An 18053-nucleotide genomic window follows, 5' to 3' on the forward strand; every position below is an offset into this window, starting at 1 on the left:
GGTCCTTCGGGTGGAATCCAGGCCGCCCCACCCTGCCTCACCCGGCGGGGCGCTGGGCCACTCCCCCACCACAGTGTCTGATCATACGCGTTCCCAGGTACCGTACAAGCTTCCTGGCAGATAATGGAGATGTCGTGACCTGATGTCTACCCATGTCCCATCTGACGTCCTGAAGCCTGCATATGTGGACACATACTTCCTGACAAGGCCGCACACAGCCGTCAGGGGCTGTGCTGCCTGTGGTGGCCGGGCCCTGCCGTCCAGCCACTCGCTCCCCTCCCTGTGCCTCCCGTGCTCACCTGCAGAGTGGGGCTGCTGGCAATGACACCTGTCTCGAGGGGCACGACTCAGCGTGTGGAAAGCATTTACAACTCATGACCCAGAGGACGTACCGAGTAAGTCACTGGTGTGATAATTTCTGTATCCGGCACCTTTTGATCATGTGCTGTGACTTGTTTGTGCCTCTGCCTCAGTAAAGACCACGGCACACCGTCTTCTCACCCGCCCACATGCTGCCTTCCGCGCATAATCCCCATGGACTTTCCAGCTGTCTGCCTTCAGCAAGATGCTGCTCATGGTACAGGCTCTGATGGCAGCTGGGGGATGCCTGCCTCCCGGGGCGGGCCCTTGCACGGACCTGGAACGGACTTCCAACAGAACTCGGCCAAGGGAACGCTGTCCCTGCTGCCATGCCACACCGTGTGGACTGCCGTGCCCCTGCTGGCTAAGGAGGCTTGAGGCGCCTGGGGGACCCCACGTGGCAGGGACTGTGGGTCCTTGCAGCCTGGTGAGACCCCCAGCAGACCAGTCTCCCGCCCTACAGACACATAAGCACGTGTGCTTCAAGCCACTCAAGGTGAGGAAATGCGGCTGTTCCAGGACAGGTACAGATACTCCCCATCCTTCCTCAGACCGCAGGATTTCTGCTTCTAACAGAAGAATGCATCTGTCAGGGAAACAGCCAACGTTTCTCGTAACGTTCATTAATTGGTCGGCTGGTTTCCGTGTTCCCCTGCATTGCAGCAGAGGGCGTGGCTTCCAGCCACCCTTCCTGGGCTAAGCCTGGGTTCAGTGGGAGTTACGGACGCCTCACCTGTCCCGTCCCACCAGGTGGACAGCTGACAAAATGGCTTCTCGGCTTTCATGTGAAACGCCGGAATGGCACACAACACATACGCTTAAGGTTCAGGTTCAAAAAGAGAGGGAAAAAGAAAATCTAAAGCACATAAGTTCCTTTGGCCATGAAGGTAAAACCAAAACCACCAGTCCCAGTCGATCTGCAGGGTCCGCACCCCAGGGCCAGAGCTGCTGGAGACAGGGAGGCCGACCCTCACGTCTACGGTGGCTGCCAAGGAGTGCTTATGCTTCTCCTCCCCGAAATTTTACCTTAAACCTTTCCTTCAAGATGTTCATCAAACTACATTATGGAAAGACCATAATGCACAGCAGAACAGGCGGGAGAGTGAAGGGGGGGCCCGGAGTGGAGGTGTGTCTCCAGCCCCTCCCGCTTTTCCTGCTGGACGGACTCCTCCGAGGGGACAATCACAAGGCAGCAGAGTGGCATCTGTCCTCAGCCTGGGAGCACTGGGATGGCACCGTCATAGTCTGACTTCTACGTGAACAAAATTCACTCCCAGCACCTGGGGGCTGGGCCGTCCTGCATTCCCTGTGATGGACCTGAGGGTCTGGTGACAAGCTCCACGAAGCAGCTGCAAAGAGCCTCACTTTTCTGGATGAGAAAGAAAATGTGCTTCAAGGAAACAGGCTGGACAGGAGCCAGGAAGTTGGGACTCAAGGAGACCCAATTCCACTTCATGCTTCTGCCTCTTGGAAAGGTCCCTTGGAGTGACAGGAAGCCCGTAAGATAGCTGGAGCCGGCACAGCAGCCTGGCCCCCTCAGGGTGACAAGAGCTGTTCTGAAGGGTCACTCCACCGTCAGAGCTGCGTGGGGCGGAGGCTCGGACGAACGGGCCCGCCGAGACCGTACTGCTGGTCGACCTTCCTCTGCACCCAACCCTGCGGCCTCCCATCCCAGGTCTGGTCCGGGAGCCTCCTTGACAGTGCCTGGTGCCACGTGCCAGCTCCGGGACGAGTCCAACCTGCCACGGCTGGAATCCACCGACGGGGAGTTGGGGGGTGGGCGGCAGGCCAGATGGCGCTCTGCACGACGGCGGGCCGTGGAGGCTGACGGAGGAGGTGACACCCGTCTCCAGGGTGTGTTCTAGCTGCAGAGGGGCCCTGAGGTGCGAAGGGAGGGCAGACCGGGAAAGGAGGATAGCCCGGGTGTACACAGACAGCCGCTAGCCATCCCACCTGCCTCAATACCGTGAGGCTCTCCCCACGCTCACCTGGGCCTCTGTGGACCGCTGTGTGATTCATGTTTCTGTGCACGACGCGTAAATACACACGCAGATTTGCTTCACGAGACTCACAGGAGCTACCTTCGCAGGAGAGAGGGCCACATTCCCAGCCTTCGGAGCCAGCAAGAAAAGGTGTCCTTAAATGATGGCAGGATCACGGGATGCTGCTGTCACGTCTAGCCTCTGGACCTTAAGCAGTTCTTACACAAACTCCAGAGTTCAGAAACATTGTAAGAGGCTAATCCTGGGGAAAGCAGTTGGGGAAGATGGGTGGAGGCCCGCCGTCTGCAACTGCCTCCTTGCCCAGCTGCCGTCGCTCCGGCCCCACGTGTCTTGTCTGCTCGCTACTCTGGTCCTGGTCTCTGGTGTCTTCTCTAGCACGAGCCACTGAGCCTATCTTCCAGGAGGTGTTTCTGCAGCCAGAGGAAAGTACACTAACAGGAACACGCTCTCCGGGAGCTGTGCTGGGCTGGGGTAGAAGAGGATAAGAGGGTGCAGGCCACGTCCCCAACAGTCGGTGCCTTGCGCCCACTCACGTCTCTATCCCACGAGGAATCCGCTTGGCCAGTGGGGCCCTGTGGCCTGGAAGCTGCGTCACCAGGCAGCTGGTGTGGTGCCCATTTCCTGCAGCTTACCCAGTTTTCCTCCCAAGACCACACAAGGCACTGACCCCACGTGATTTTTTCCCCTTCTTCCCTTTTCTTAATAATAGATGTTTTATTAAAACCCGGTTCAGAAGAAAGAGACAGGATTTAAGACATCACTTTTCCTAATGGAGAAGGCTTGTTTGAGGATCCAATCTTCCAGAAACGTCGGTCTTCACTCTAATGATTCAGGCTAAGTACCAGGACGGACTTCGAACACTCTCCCAATCCCGGCCGCAGGGCAGCTCGCCATTCTGTGCGCACACGTGACCTCCTTCCGTGCAGCGACTCGGCCCCGGCCTGCGCTCCCCGCGGCCACTCTGGAAGCAGGTGCGGATGAGGCGTGTTCCGGCTCTCCGTGGACAGTCCGCTGCTGTGCCCAGTACGGCACGCCCCGATTCCCCCCACAGACCAGAATATTCCTTCCTGATTTCCCTTCAGTGGATGAGGGCAGTGAGCCTACAAACCTGTCCCTGGTTCTCTGGGTTTTCAGTGCCGGGGAAAGCGGTCGTACACATATTTTTAAAAAAATCACCAGTGGAAATAAGCCTGGCTGTGAAAACACAGCACGAGTGACCTGCTGTTTCTAAGTGTCTGCATTAGGGTTTCCCCACAGGCAGACACAGCGTGGACTCACTCCTCTGCGGGCACCCCGTTTCCACACTGCCCCAGACTCTGCCTGTGGGACAGAAGCAAGGAAACAGAGGGAACCGATGCCTTCTGGTACAACACGGGAGTTAAAGAGCGTTCACGATGGTACCCTTGTTACTACTGTTCCTAGTGGCTCAAGCAGCAACAGCCCCATTTGGGGGAAACTATGACCAACGGTCCTGAAGACCTCTCCCGTGCGCACGTGTGCGTGAGTGCACGCACGTATGTGCTCCCGTGACGTAAGCGTACACACTAACTGGTCACGAACCCCACAGTCTCAGGCTGGTGGAGCCGTCTGACGCTCCAGAGGCCTGTCGGCAGTCTCCCCTCCCTGCACTGGTCTCTACAGGGTCACAAGCCCACGGGCCAGCCTCTCCGGCCCCGGGCCACGGGACGGGTTACGTCTGGACGTGTGGTCCCGCTCCATCTTCAAAGACCCGCCAAGGCACCTGTGCCCCGGAAGGAGACTCACGCGTCCGGTGTGCAGAGACCTTTACGTAGGCCTTCACCTGCTCGTCAGCACCACCTGGGTCTCCAGGCTGGTGGCAAGTCCTGTTTGTTTCATGTCATTCCATGAAACTCGTCCTGCCATAGATATGGACAGAAACCAAGCCACTTAGAGAACGTCACACCGTCGGGTATGGCCCGGCCGGGACACTTACCACATGGCGTGCATGTAAGTGGGGGGCAGGCGTGGGCTGCTGACCGGGGTGCAGTTATAGGACCTCATGATCCTTTCTGCCAGGAGAAAGTTTCGAAACAGACTAGCCACCAGCAGGTCCTGTCTGAAGAGCTTTTGGAAGAGATCTGAGGGCGGATAAAGCAGGAAAAGGTATGTCAGTGATTCCAGCACTTAAGCCAAACACATAAATTTACGTCCATCAGAACTTTTTACAAGCAGGTTGGGACTAACGGGCACACTGCCCATGGGTCTCACACACACACACTCAAGCACAAACACCAAACGCCAGCCAGTCACTAATGAAAAAATACAAGTCTTATAGCAGCAGCTTTTAAGAAATCTGGTTTTAAAAAACCTGGATTGTTCCAATTTTTATGAAGAAAAGTGAGTCCTGAGTCCACCTAGAAACGAACACCCTGATGTCAGAGTGAAAGCTCACGTGGGGCTTCGTGTCCGCTGCTGCTCATGGTCCCCGACCCGCCGTGACCCATGGAAACCTCTGGGGGCTCTTGCCTCCTCCTCCTTCTCCTCCTGCCCCTCAGCTTTCCTCACCGACAAGACCTCCCTGCTCATCGCAAGGGTAGGCGCCTCCCCACTGCGAGCCAGCAGCCCGCCCCTGCCCCAAGCTGGCCGGCTGGGCCGCCTCACCCCGAGGGAGCACATTCCACGCGATGGTGTCCGTGATGGCTGTGAAGATCCAGTTCAGTTCTCCCAGGGGCGTCCTCCGGTCGTTCAGCCGGCCGGGAATCCTAGGAGACACGGGGCGCTTCCGTTAGTGACTACCTGGCTACTGCACTGGGCTGGAGAGAGGAGACGGGGGAAGGAAAGAGGCGGGGGACCGACAGCTCGGAGAGAGGCAGGCGAGGCTCGCCACACTGGGCGCCCCCGATGCAGGGGACGGACCCAGCGGCTGCACACACCACTCCTGCAGCCTCCACGTACAAGACACGGGCCGTGGACGGGCCCCCAGGGCAGCCCCTGGTGTCTGTACAGAGGAGCCCGGCCCGGGCCCGTGGCTCCAGGCTGCGGAAGCACTTTCAACCTGGCCGCCGGGAAGGAGGGCTCGTCCTCTGGGGTCAACTCACCTTCCATTCACTCATCGTATTCTAGAGCCCCGACTCTGCGGCCAAGTGCAATTCTGGCTCTGGGAGGTAGCGGGGGCGGGGGGGCCCCTCAGTCCGCCGGGGAGGGCAGACGGTAAGCCGTTCAACGCGCACAGCTGTGCCCGCGCGGGGACGAGGCCCACGGGGCGGGGTCCAGGGCACCCGCGACAGGCGAGGAGACGGAGGGCCTCGCTGAGGAGACGCTGCAGCACAGGCCGGTCACACCCAGAGGGAGACCGAGCGGGCAGAGCCCGGACGTGGGCTTGTGTCTGCCGAGCGGCGGCCCCGGCTGCGCGTGTGACGTGCTTAATTAGACCCGACAGGAAGCTCGTTTGTGTTTTCTCCCAAAAGGGAAACGTTCACAGCAATCCGGCTCAGAGACTGCAGTGTGGCCCCTGCTCTTCGTAAGGGTGAACAGACTAGGGATTTCCACCATAGTGGCCGCCTGGTGGCCCCATCTTCGCATGAACGACGCCCAAGCGGCCTCAGCAACGGGCAGCGGGAGCTCCCTCACGGGGCGGCAACGAGGGCGCCCTCCTTCCACCAACCGCTCTTCCTTCAGGAACAAACGATGCTCCCGATTTCCTCAAGTGGCCTTAGTGACAGGACACGAGAAGCTAAGGAGGGGCCGGCAAAATATCTGAAGACAGCATTATTGCTCCAATAGTCTGAACTCTTGAAAAACATTTCCCAAATTAAAAAAAAAAAAAAATCGTGTGTCCACAGGGAGACTCCAGTGTGTCGGAACTGAAAGGCTTTTGCGAACACAGTCAAGCTATTGGCTCTGGCACGGCCGACTTGGAAAGCAAGGCTGTTTTTTTTTTTTTTTTTAAAGATTTATTTATTTATTTGACAGAGATCACAAGTAGGCAGAGAAGCAGGCAGAGAGAGGAGGAAGCAGGATCCCTGCTGAGCAGAGAGCCCGATGCGGGGCTCAATTCCAGGACCCTGAGATCATGACCTGAGCTGAAGGCAGAGGCTTTAACTCACTGAGCCACCCAGGCGCCCTGAAAGCAAGGTTTGTTTTTAGGGAGAGAGTGTGGTGGGGACAGAAGGAAATAATGTTTTTTTAATTAGATTTTATTTTAGACACAGTGGGGGGGAAGAGGGAGAAAAAGAATCTTAAGCAGACTCGGGGCTCAATCCCAGGACCCTGAGATCATGACCTGAGCTGAAACCAAGAGTCAGACGCTCACCCAGCTGAGCCCCCCGAGGGCCGCAATAACCACTCTTACTGGCTCTGTGGGTTGGGCCTAAGGATTCCCACCACTGAAGAGAAGTTGAGGTCTCCAGGCGAACACTCAGCACAAGGACAACAGGACGGTCCCCCTCTCTCAGCCTGCATGGCTGTTCCTTTCTCCACCGTCCCCTTCCAAAAGGACAGCACATGCCGGTGGCCCGGTGGCCTGCTCTCGGCCCTGGCGCAGGAAGGCAAGGATCTGTGGACAGCACAGCGGAGCAAATACCGCCAGCCCTCAACAAGCAGCAGCCAGGCGAACGTGGGGTGCGCCCCCCAAGAGCAGATAGTTATGAAACTCGAGCAAACAGCCCGGGAAGGCATTTCACTGGCATCCTCCTTCTCGGCCCATGAGTGCCAGTGCCGACACCTGGGTTGCTGCCCTGGAAGGAACACGGCACTAGGGGCTGATGGGGAGGAGGGGCCTTCGAGAGGGCCAGAGGGCGGGCAGGGAGCCCGGACACGTTACCCTGGGGCTTGGGTCCTGCACGTACGGAGGAGGAACACATGCACCGAAACCCTTGCACACAACACACCGTAGGCTCACCAGCCATGACGCTCCGCAGTGGCGCTGTCCTGCTTGTGCGCGAGGACTCTCGCTGCAGCTCTGCCGGCCTCTGCACGGTGGCTTGGGGCGAGAAGACGCGCTCCTGCAGGGCCACATCCCGAGGCTGGGGCCGCCGTCAGGACCAGCGGACACGCAACAGCGGAAGTGTGCGAGGAGCAAGCACTGGAGAAAACGGTGACCCTCCATGTCTCATCACGGCTTCTCTCTGCCCATTACTCAGAGGTCGCCAGACTGCGATGTGGAGGGCCCGTCCCCACCTCGGACACCTGCTGCAAATGCCACGGGCCCCCAAAGCCAGAAAGTACTCTCAGAACTCAGTGAAAGCGGTTACGCTCGTGGTTATGGCTCACTAGAGAGAAGTACAAGGAGCCATCGGAGCCAGTGCGGAGAGGGACGCGCGGGGCAGAGTCCAGGAGAGGTACGGAAGGTAGGGCTTCCACGTCCCCTCCAGCACCCGCATGTGACGGGGTGCGCAGGACTCTGCCCCAGGGCCTTGGTGGCCACCTTGGAGCCCTGGTTGGCTGCCTGGCTGCCCGTGAGCCGAATCGCAGCCTCGAGGCAGACTCCAGCCCTAAACTGAAGTCACACGGTCGGCCTCTCCGGGGGAGTGGGACCCACCCTGAGATGACCGCGTGTGGCCGTCCCCCGCCCCAAACAATGATGCTCCTATTGGGAATGGTACAGGCGTTCTCTCTGTGCCGGCCAAGTTCTCGACTGCACGCCAACAGTAATCTGTCCACTGTCCAAGACGGACCTGTGCAGGACTCGTGGGCAGGCTTGGGATTCACGTGCCGTGGTGGGCGCAGCCTCTTCACTGGACTAAAAGCCTGGCCCGTGGGAGGCTGGGCCAGGGCGTGCGCGCAGGCCTCTCGGCTGGGTGGACGGGTCGGTTTGCAAGATCCCTGCGTCTGTCTGAGGGAAGTGCTGCTTGCCTCCACCCCCGCTTTGGACGACAAATCGGCACAGGAGAAGAAAAACCCGACCCGACCACTGGACGGCACGAGTCAGGGACGCGCCGGGCCCCGGACGATGCCTGGGCGTGGAGCCAGCACCGCCCTTCTGGCCCAGCCCAACCTACTAAAACCACGGCAGCAAGCCTGCTTCCAGAAACCAGCCTGAAACTGGACACGAGGAATGGGCCCATGAGACCTGCAGGGTTTTATTTACAGGATGAAAAGTCAGAAGCTAGAAACGTTACAAAATGAGAGACATGAATAAGTAAACTACAAAACAGCTGCGTGAAATTACTAGAAGCTAGCAGACTGTAGCTTATGAATATTTCAAGGATATGGGAAACGCACGCTTCAAAACATTAAGTGAGGAGGCAAGACAAATCCCACAGTCAACAGCACACGGGCTGTGCAGGCGGGAGTGCAGAAGATAAACCCCCAAGATACAACCGTGGGGAGGCTCTTCCTGTCTCATGCGCGCACGCAGGTACGGTGTGCACCCCACTTGAGCAATGGGGAGCAAGCCAAACCCCCATTCCCTCGCCTCCCCGCCCTGGGCCCCCGGTGCTCAGGCCAGGGGAGCGGGCAGCTAGTGGGCGACAGGACGGCACTCATGCAAGAGTGTGACCAAGGTCTATCTCCAGATCCCGACCAAGTGCGTCACTGACATGAGCCGGGTCGTCCTCAATCGAGACAAGGTGACCTGGCACAAGCTGGACCCTGTGGGTAAAGAGATGATACACTCCCAGCAGCACGGAGCTGCTGCGATCCCTGTCTTGGTGGGCGGGCGGCCAAGCCAGTGGGACCAACAGAGGCCAGTCCTTCTCAGGCTAGGGTCAGTGTGCACTCAGGTGTTTAAAAAAATCTGCAGCTTGTAACCGTCACCAGCAGGTGAGTGCACGCCCCCATGCCCATCACCTGGACCCCACTAATCTCTCTCACTAAGCTCGTGAAACCAGAGACACAGCCATCTGCCGACTGGGCTCAGACAGACGCAGGGATCTTGCAAACCGACCCGTCCACCCACGTGTCCGAGAAGCACCTTCTCCACACGGCAGGTGCGGGCGCACTCTTGGGATGGCAGAGTCAGACTGAGTTAACTCCCCTCGCGTGTCGTGTCACTTAGAATTAAATCGCTCCCAGAACTGTTTTCTTCTCTTTTCCTTTCTGTATCTGAGCGTAGTGAGCAACGTCAAAACCCAGCGCGCTCTGGAGGCCATCTGGGTCAAGGGCGGTGGGCACGGGGCCACGGAAGGTCAGACCCAGGACCACATTTCATCATCCCCAAAGAGTCTCGTTAATCATCATGGTGGTTCTTTTAAAAACTGAAATCCACAGTGTTAATCAAGGACTAACTGTTGTAAGAAAAGCATAAGAAGCCACAGTTTACAAACAGATCACTGAACTGGGAGATGAGAAAAGCCTCTGGTCCCAGCTGTGCTGTGTCCGGGGAACTCCTGGCAACTTCCCGGCTCTGGGTCACGGAGCCTGACCTTATGTGCACAGCAGGGATGAAAGTAAGACGGATGGCTCTTCCGAAGGAGACACAGCAGCCGCATCCCTGCAGAGCGCACGGCCCTCCCTGCACCCCTGCAGTCACCAGCATCCACATCCCCCAACAGCTGGGCTCACGTGCAGCTTTCTGATTCTTGCTAGAAACGATGCTCCGGGATCAGCATACCCAGGTCATCACCAGCAACCTCTAGCCCCCAGCTTGGTATATGGTAACTGTACCTGGTGTCCACACCCCAATTTTTAGGAGGCCTGGAAGGGTGAGGCCAACTCTGGAATGTCAGACTGTGCCCTCCTTCTGGGACCACACTCTCCCTCTCCGACACCAGTCTTCCTACCGTCCACCATCTGTGCAATTGGTCCCACACTGGATGTGTGTGACTTAGCCTCTGACACAGCCAGCTCCAACCTGGCCATCATCTTCCAGCCAGCCCGACCTGGCAGAGATGGCACGGGCTGTGTTCTCAGGCTGTCCTGATTGCCCCCAAGGACCAGGGAAGTGCACAACTCTGCACTGTCCTGCCGGAGGGGTGAGCACGCCGCCCGCACAGTGGCCCTTCCCCGCTCGCCCTGTCCTCCCCAGTCTCTCGGCCTCCATTCCTAGCTGTCTCTGCCCAACACCTGCAGGGCCCTTCTGTTGTCCACAGGAAACGAGAAACTGTAAGAATCCTTAGCCCACAAAACCTACCAATCACCATGGGCAGCCCGTCCCGGTCCTGGTGTCTGTCCATCTGCCTCCTTCCCTAACTTCGCTCACCTGTCTTCACAGCTCCCTGCCATCATGACCCCATCGCTCCCCGGATCTCGTCCCCACCTCCGAGGCCTCGTGGCTTCTCTTCCATCAAAGCTCGAAGCCTCAGAGACACAGCTCACCCGCTCTCCAGCCCCCAAGCTGGGACAGTTCCCGTTTCTGGCTTCCATCCGCCTTTGCTACAGAGCGACTTTCTGGACCCAGGCCCCTCTGCCTTGGCTCACACCATGTGGGGTAACGGCCCTCTGCATCCCCTGCCAGCTTCTCTGCTGCTGCTGCAGTTTTCAGCCACGGGGCAGCTACCTCTCCTTCCACAGAGCTCAGGTGGAACAAAGGAAAGCAGAGCTCCTCGGGCTGCGTGAGTGGGGCCGGCTGCCCCCCGGCCTCCTGCTGCCTAGGCCCCCCGAGACGGCCTCTGTGAGGCTGCGGGGGAGCAAGGGCCAAACCACCACTAGGGAAGTCAAGTGGAACGTTTCCCACGTGGCTTCAAACCACGGATCGTCGCCCAGCTTGACACACTAAACTCTGCAATGAGCTTCCTGTCGCTTCTCCCCGTCCCTCCGGGCAGGTCTGTCACCTCGCTGTTGACCAAACTCTGCTTCCTCCCGCCTGGTTAGGGTGCTCCGCGGCCCACGTGGAGTGGCCTCCCTGCCCTCCTCGTGCTGCTTCTGGCTCCGTCTTTACAAGCAAAGCTCCAACCTCACAGTCCGCAAAGACACTCTTGCCCACGGCAGCCTTTCAGCTGGACCTGGGCGATGCCCTGCATGTCCGCTCCCGTCCTCTGGCGTTCCACAGGCCAGTCCCCTCTGCTCCTCTGACCGAGTCACCATCGCTGCATGCATGCTTGTCGCTGCCGGAACCGGGTCACAGCTTTCCTTGATACAGACTATCACCCTGCAGCATTAGGCCACGTGTGAGCACTCAGCATGGCCCCAGCAGCCCGCAGATGTGAGTCAGGTCACCCCCTCTTTACACCACAGCTCTCTGAGGTCCTCACGGGTTATGAGGCTGACACGGAGCCGCCCCTCCCCCTCCAGACGGCCTGGTTGCTGGGCAGGGAGGAGGGTGGCACTGGGCACCCAGGCCCATCGCAGCTTTCAGGACAGGGTGTCCCAGCTGCAGCGTGGTCTCCTCCAGTCCACGGTGCCTCCACAGGGTGACCCGTGCTCCACAGTCAGCATGGGGCTGGTCTGTGCCATGAGGAAGTCACGGTCGGCTTCTTTCCCTGCCCCCTCCACGTCACCGCCCCAAACCTGTGTTCCCCAGCCAGCACAGAGGCCTGGGGGAGATGTTGTGTCTGGTGTGATTTGTGCTTTTTGGGCTACTTTCTGTTTCTCCCGAGCTTTCTCTTTCACTAAACATGCCACATTCCAGCCTTGTGGAACTTGCTGTTTTCAAAAGGTCCATGAGCCCCCACGCCCGTGCGGACCATTCCCTCCCTCCTCTCCCGGCTTCGGGAGCCCCGAGCAGTCCTCCAGTCAGCCTGCTTCCATACAGCATCCCTAGGGGCTCCTCCCGTCCTCGGGGCCCCCAGGCCTGGGGGATGCTGCAGAGACTCCCACGGAACTACGCAGAGGCCTCTGCCAGACGGACGCGCCACCCAGCCTGTCCACAACCGGGCAGGAGCCGTGGAAGCGTGGCTTCACCGTCTCACCCAGGGCTCAGCACCAGCCACTAGCGTCTAACAGGTGCTCCATCCATATTTGATGAGTGAAGGAATGATCCCTCCTGTGTGATCGCAAGCTCGTGTAAATAAGATGTGAAGGGAAAAACCACGGTTTCCGAGGAAATGACACTCGCTAAAAATACTCAGGTGATATGAAGATAACACACATCATCCCGAATTCCTTCATTTAAGAACCACTGGACACATCCTGGTGACCGTCCTCTCTTCACGCGCAGAATCAAGTGTTCTGAACGCACAGAAGGAGCCCTGCGTACGGGGCTGCTACATTTCTGTTAAAAACACCCATAAAAACACTGAAAAAAAAGGCTTGGAAGGGCAAATGCACACCAGGGGCTCAGTGAGGGGCTCAGTGTGGTGGATTTTCTAAATGATTTCAGTTCCCCTCGCCTCTCTGTGTCTAATGGCGGATCTGTGCTGAGCACAGGCTACTTGTGTAATGAGGAAAAATCAAACTTTCTTCTTCTTTAGTAAGAGGAAGGCTACAGCGAGAGATTTTAAAACTGTGTTATCTTATAAATTTGTATCATCACACATTCAACTAAAATAAAGCATGAACCTCTATGTTGTCTGCTTTAAACAGCCTCACGAACACGGCGGCGTAGAGAGCCTTGGGCTGGTTCATTTTCCCACAAGGGATCTGTTGTGTAAAAATGCTCCACGACTAGGAACACGGGGCCAGGAGCCCAACAGCTTCTCTTCGGAATATCAGGTCGGCACTCTGCAGCGGGGTACTTGTGGGGACAAGAGGCGCACCCACAAAGCAGTGGCTCCCGGCCAGTGGGGCAGCGGGAGGGGAGGCCCCGAGGGTGTGTATACTGTGCACGAGGCTTTCCTCAGTCACCGAGGGCTTGTGGGAAACAAAGTCACTCCCGTACGAGGTCCACACGTACTCAGCCTCAACCATCACAAAAGCCAACTGAGCGGGGACAAAGCGGCCCGTGGAGTGGAGGCTGGGAACCACTGCTCTGGACGGCACGTGTGAGGTTTCTGCACGCTGACACCCTCCTGAACCGGATCAAGCCACATGTCTACAATACTCTTCTCCAGACTCTCCGTACTTGGAACTGGGTCCAATTCAACTCTCTAAGGTCACCTGATTTCTTTATAAAGTGCCATTTGCAGACTCCAAGTGGCCCACTCATATGCATAAAGCCCGCGCCTTTGCGCGTGATCCCTGGGACCAGTCCGCATGTCTGCTGTTTTGCCGTCAGGATCTTTCTCCCGGGCTGCAGGACGGCATCCGCGCCAGCGGAAGGGAAGGACAGCGATGGGACGCGGGAAGGAAGCCTGGCTGGGAAGTGAACCTCACTTGTGGAAACATAGAAAGCCTGGACGCAGAGCGGCCGGTCTCCATGCGGACTCGGAGGGTCAGCTGCATGGCCACCGTGGTGCTGCCCACAGAGTGGAGTCAGCCAGGCCCCAGAGCACATCTGCAAACCCTGGGGAGTGTGGCTCCATTCACTGCCTTGGGTTCGGGCGTCACGAGCTCCCTCGCTGGTAATGGCAGGTTAGGTGACTCACATCCCCCGCTGAGAACTAGCGAGGCTGCACACATACGGCAGGCAGGCTTCCTGAAGGCTATGGAAGAATGGCAAGCCTGTGGGGAATCATGGGGCCAAGACTGGAGAGGGGACCCCAAGGCGTCCACTGGCATTTGGGGCTGCCTCTCTCTGAGGCGTCTGGTGATCCCAAAGCTGTGCGGAGGGAGGGGCAGGCCACCGAGCCAAGTGTGGTGCCCGTGGGGCTGGAGCGCAGACGCGGGGGTTGAGGGCCGAGAGGAGGCGGAGCACTGGCAGAACCCCCGAGGAGCTGAGCTGGGGCCCCAAGGATGAAGTGGAAGTAACCCGCACCTCACAGCCCAACGCGTCCGAACCCCGCATCTTCCACTTCCAGTTGGCAGCGTTCGATCAGAAGGACCAGACACGTACTGCGAAACTGAACCGGTGCTTGAAACCCAGAAAAACAACTACTAAGGGAAGGAGACGGGCAGAGGGTCCGTGCAGCAGTGACATCAGATGCAAACGTCCCAATCATTTTACCTAGTTTGTTCGAGAAATTAAAGGACAAAGGAAGGCTTGGCAGAGAACCAGAAACTGTAACGTCAAGCCTGGCAATTCCAGAACTTCAGGAACATGAGAACATCATGTTAGTCCCTCAGGAGATGGGCTGAGGAGACGAGGAGACAACAGAGAAGACAGGAATGAAAGATGGGCCAGAAAAAGTACTCAGAATCAGGCATAAAGAGATGGATGGCTGGGACAGAAGAAACACAGGGGATGTAAGGAAAAGATCTAAAATCACCTGTTGGAGTCCCAAAAGGAGAGAACAGGGGGCATGGGATGGAAGCAATCTTGAAAGAGAATTTCCTACAACTGATGAACGATGTTGAGGGACAACGTCCCGGTCTGTGGGAGCTGCTGAAACAAAATACCAGACCGGCTGGCTGAGCCAACCAAAATGCATTCTCTCACGGCTCCGGAGACCGTCAGTCCACGCTCGGGGGCCGGCGTGGGCTGACCTGGTGAGGACCCTCTCTCTGGCTTACAGCCCACGGCCTTCTTGCTATGTTGTCAATATGGCAGGGAGACAGCGCGCTGTTGTCTCTTCCTCTTGTCCCAGAGCACTGGTCCCATCATGACCTCATCTCCCACGGGCCCATGTCCACACACTGTCATGCTGGGAGTTAGGGTTTCAGTATAGGAATTTTGGGGGGGATCAGAATTCAGTCCATAGCACTCAGGCTCAAGAAATGCTATAGTCATAAAGCAGGACAAATACAAAGAATGCCCAGAAAAACAACAAAATCAAGCTACCAAAATCCAAGAAAAGGAAGGATTTATAATAAATCGACAGCAATCCAGATGGTGCAGTACCGGCCTAGAGACCACCGAGACAGCACAGGGCGAAAGAGCGGCACAATCATGGCCGACAGCCTCCTGTCTAGGGCACTGCTTCGCCGGAGAAGCCCGTGTTCACACAGTGCTGCTGGGAGAACCGGACACCCACGCGGAAAACGGGAACCTTGACCCTCACCACACACCATGTGCAAAAATTAACTTGAGATGGACCATAAACTTAAACATAAAAGTTAAAACGGTCAAAGTTGTAGCAAAAATAGGAGAAAAGCGTCACAATCCTGGTAGGCAAAGCTTTCTTAGGCACAACATGGAAAGTGAATCGTGAAAGAAAAACGTATTAAATCAGATTTTATCAAAATGAAATGGCTCTGCTCCCAGAATACCGTTGTGAAAATGAAAACACAAGCCAGACTGACCAGACAGAGCGGACAGTGACTCCTGCAACATACATAAAGGGCTCTTGAAGGCAAACGGCACCATTAAAACATTGGCAAGAAACGTGAATGTAGGTTTTATTAAAGAATATAAATTAATGGCCAACAGCACGTGAAAAGCTGCTCCGCGTCATCATTAGGCAAATGCAAATCAAAGCCACAGGACAGGGGCGCCCAGGTGGCTCAGTCAGCGAAGCCTCTGCCTTCAGCTGGGGTCAGGATCTCAGGGTCCTGGGAGCGAGCCCCACGTCGAAGGGGTAGGTCCCTGCTCGGTGGGGAGGTTGCCTCTCCCTCGGCCTCTCCCCCTGCTTGCGCTCTGTCTCTCAAAGAGATAAAATCTTAAAAAACAAAGCAGGAGACGGCGCTACCGACCCACTAGGAATAGTGTTGATGGAACGCTGAGTGCCTGGTACACTCACACGGTACGGGCAGGAACGTCGCTGGCGGGCCGCCGTGGGACACAGCTGAGAGGTTTCTGATAAGGCTTCACGCACACCTGCCAAATGACCCAGCCCTCCGGCCCCTGTGAATTCACCCCGGGGAAACGAAATGCTTAGACACAGGATGAGCACATCCGCAGCAGGTGGGCTCACCCTGACGACAGACTGGAGAGAGCCGCTGTGCACCGGCGGGCGTGCCCAGCCTGGGTAAGTCTCAAGGCACTGCGCCAAGAGGGAAGAGCCAGGCACACGAGAACCTGTTGTAATTTTCTACGTACACGAAGCTCGAGGGAAGACAACTCTGAGGTGCGAAAGGCAAAAGCAGATGAGCGGTTGCCTGGGCTTCGGAGCTACAGGCGGGGTGCAGGCATTCTCGGGACAAGGCACGAGAGGAACTGTGGCTACGTTTTGAGTGAAGCTGGTTCCATGGGTGGGTAGAGCTGCCAAAACTCTGCAACCTGTACAGGATACAAGCTGGATTTCAACAATGACCATTTTAAAATGAAAAATCAAATGAAGGGGAAATGATGGCATTTTCAAACAATAAAAACAGAATTTTTTCCACCGGCAAACTGGCAGTAGAGGGAGTTCTTGAGGTAAAGAGAAACGATCTCAGGCTGAGATGCAGGAAGGAGGGGAGGCCATGGAAGACGTAAGCGTCAGCAAGAGTTAACGACAGAACATCAGCGACGTTTATGGCGATGACACACGGAGGATGAAAATACGTGACGATAATTGTACACAAGTCAGGGAATGAGTCAACGCCGTGACTCTGTGCTCAGGTCCTCATATCGCCTGGGGCAGTCGTAAAAGTACTAACTTAGATTTGAGTTTAATGAGCCAGGGGTCGCCAAGACTATGGTCTGAGGGCCAAATCCCGCCAGCGGCCTGTGGTTTTGGTTTGATTTTTTGTCTGGCCCAAGAGCTAATGATGGTCTTTATGATTTCAAAGCTGACGTGAACAACACACGACAGAGGGGCGCCTGGGTGGCTCAGCAGGTTAAAGCCTCTGCCTTTGGCTCAGGTCATGATCTCAGGGTCCTGGGGTCGAGCCCCGCGTCGGGCTCTCTGCTCAGCGGGGAGTCTGCTTCCCCCCCTCTCAATGCCTGCCTCTCTGCCTGCTTGTGATCTCTGTCTGTCAAATAAATAAATAAAATCTTGAGGGAAAAAAAAAAAGAATACAGGACAGCCATTGTACTGTCTGGGCCCAGACAGAAACGGAAGTTGGCAACTGCCCGGGAGTAGCCATTTGTGTGCAGGAAAAGAACACAGAGTTGACAAGCCGACAGAGGGGGAGAAAGGAGTAAAATTGCTAAATCAACCCAAAAGAGGGGAGCGGAGGAGAAGCAAGCAAGATGGAAAAAAAGAAATGGGGGAAAATAAGAAAGTGAACAGATTTCAACCCAAGTATGCCAATTACACTAAATATAAGAAGACCAGATACTTCAATTAAAGTCAGCGACTTTCAGTCTAAATCTAAAACCAGAAGAAAGCCATGTCCTGCTAAAAAGAGATACACCTTAAATACATACTGGATTCAGACACACATATTAGAGCACCTGCGTAAGTACAGATGAGGATGAAAACACACGTCCTCGCCTGCAGTCGCGGAAAGGCAGCCACACGACTCTGCTGCGAAGCGGACGTTATCCGAGGCAAAGGCTGACATTTCTCAGATTCCATCCGTTCCACCAGGAAGGGGGATCGGTTATGGCTAATTTATCTTTCCGTGGTGCTGAAGGGCAAAGCGTGTAGTCGACAGGGGGAATGGGCTTTTAATTTAAAGTAAAATGGCAGTAAACTGTCAAACCCCATTTCTGAATGAAAGGAGGAAGTTGAGATACACAAGGCAGCAACTTCTCCAGCAATGGGACGGCTCATAGGAAGTCTGGCAGGGTGTCGGGGAATGGCAGAACAGGGATTTGGGGCTGCGAACACAGAGGGATCATGATCTCAGGAGCACTGAGGATGACCCAAAGAGGGACAATTAAGGGTCAGTGTGTCTAGGTCCCAGTGAACAGTAGAGGCTTTCAGACTGTGGGACCACTCCCAGCAAGAAATGCATTTTGTGCAGCGATCTAATACACATGCCCACAACCACAGGTAAACATACACATTTGATATTCATATACAATCGAAGCAAACATTTGTGTTCCTGGGGAAACAATGATATCTT

The 18053-nt window shown here is 56.4% G+C and overlaps 1 protein-coding gene across 2 annotated transcripts in view; it reads right to left on the reverse strand.

Moving 5' to 3' along the window:
- RPTOR (regulatory associated protein of MTOR complex 1) overlaps window positions 1-18053 on the reverse strand; it is a 307386-nt gene that overhangs the window by 99108 nt on the left and 190225 nt on the right. For both annotated transcript variants that reach the window (XM_032870426.1, XM_032870427.1), the window contains exons 8-9: window positions 4986-5086; window positions 4318-4462 (exon numbers count right to left, since the gene is read on the reverse strand). In XM_032870426.1, the coding sequence (XP_032726317.1) occupies window positions 4318-4462; window positions 4986-5086 (246 nt within the window). The remainder of the gene's footprint in view (window positions 1-4317; window positions 4463-4985; window positions 5087-18053) is intronic.

This window comes from Lontra canadensis, unplaced genomic scaffold (assembly GCF_010015895.1).
Source record: "Lontra canadensis isolate GAN:19392208 unplaced genomic scaffold, GSC_riverotter_1.0 scaffold41, whole genome shotgun sequence".
Classification (NCBI taxonomy): domain Eukaryota; kingdom Metazoa; phylum Chordata; class Mammalia; order Carnivora; family Mustelidae; genus Lontra; species Lontra canadensis.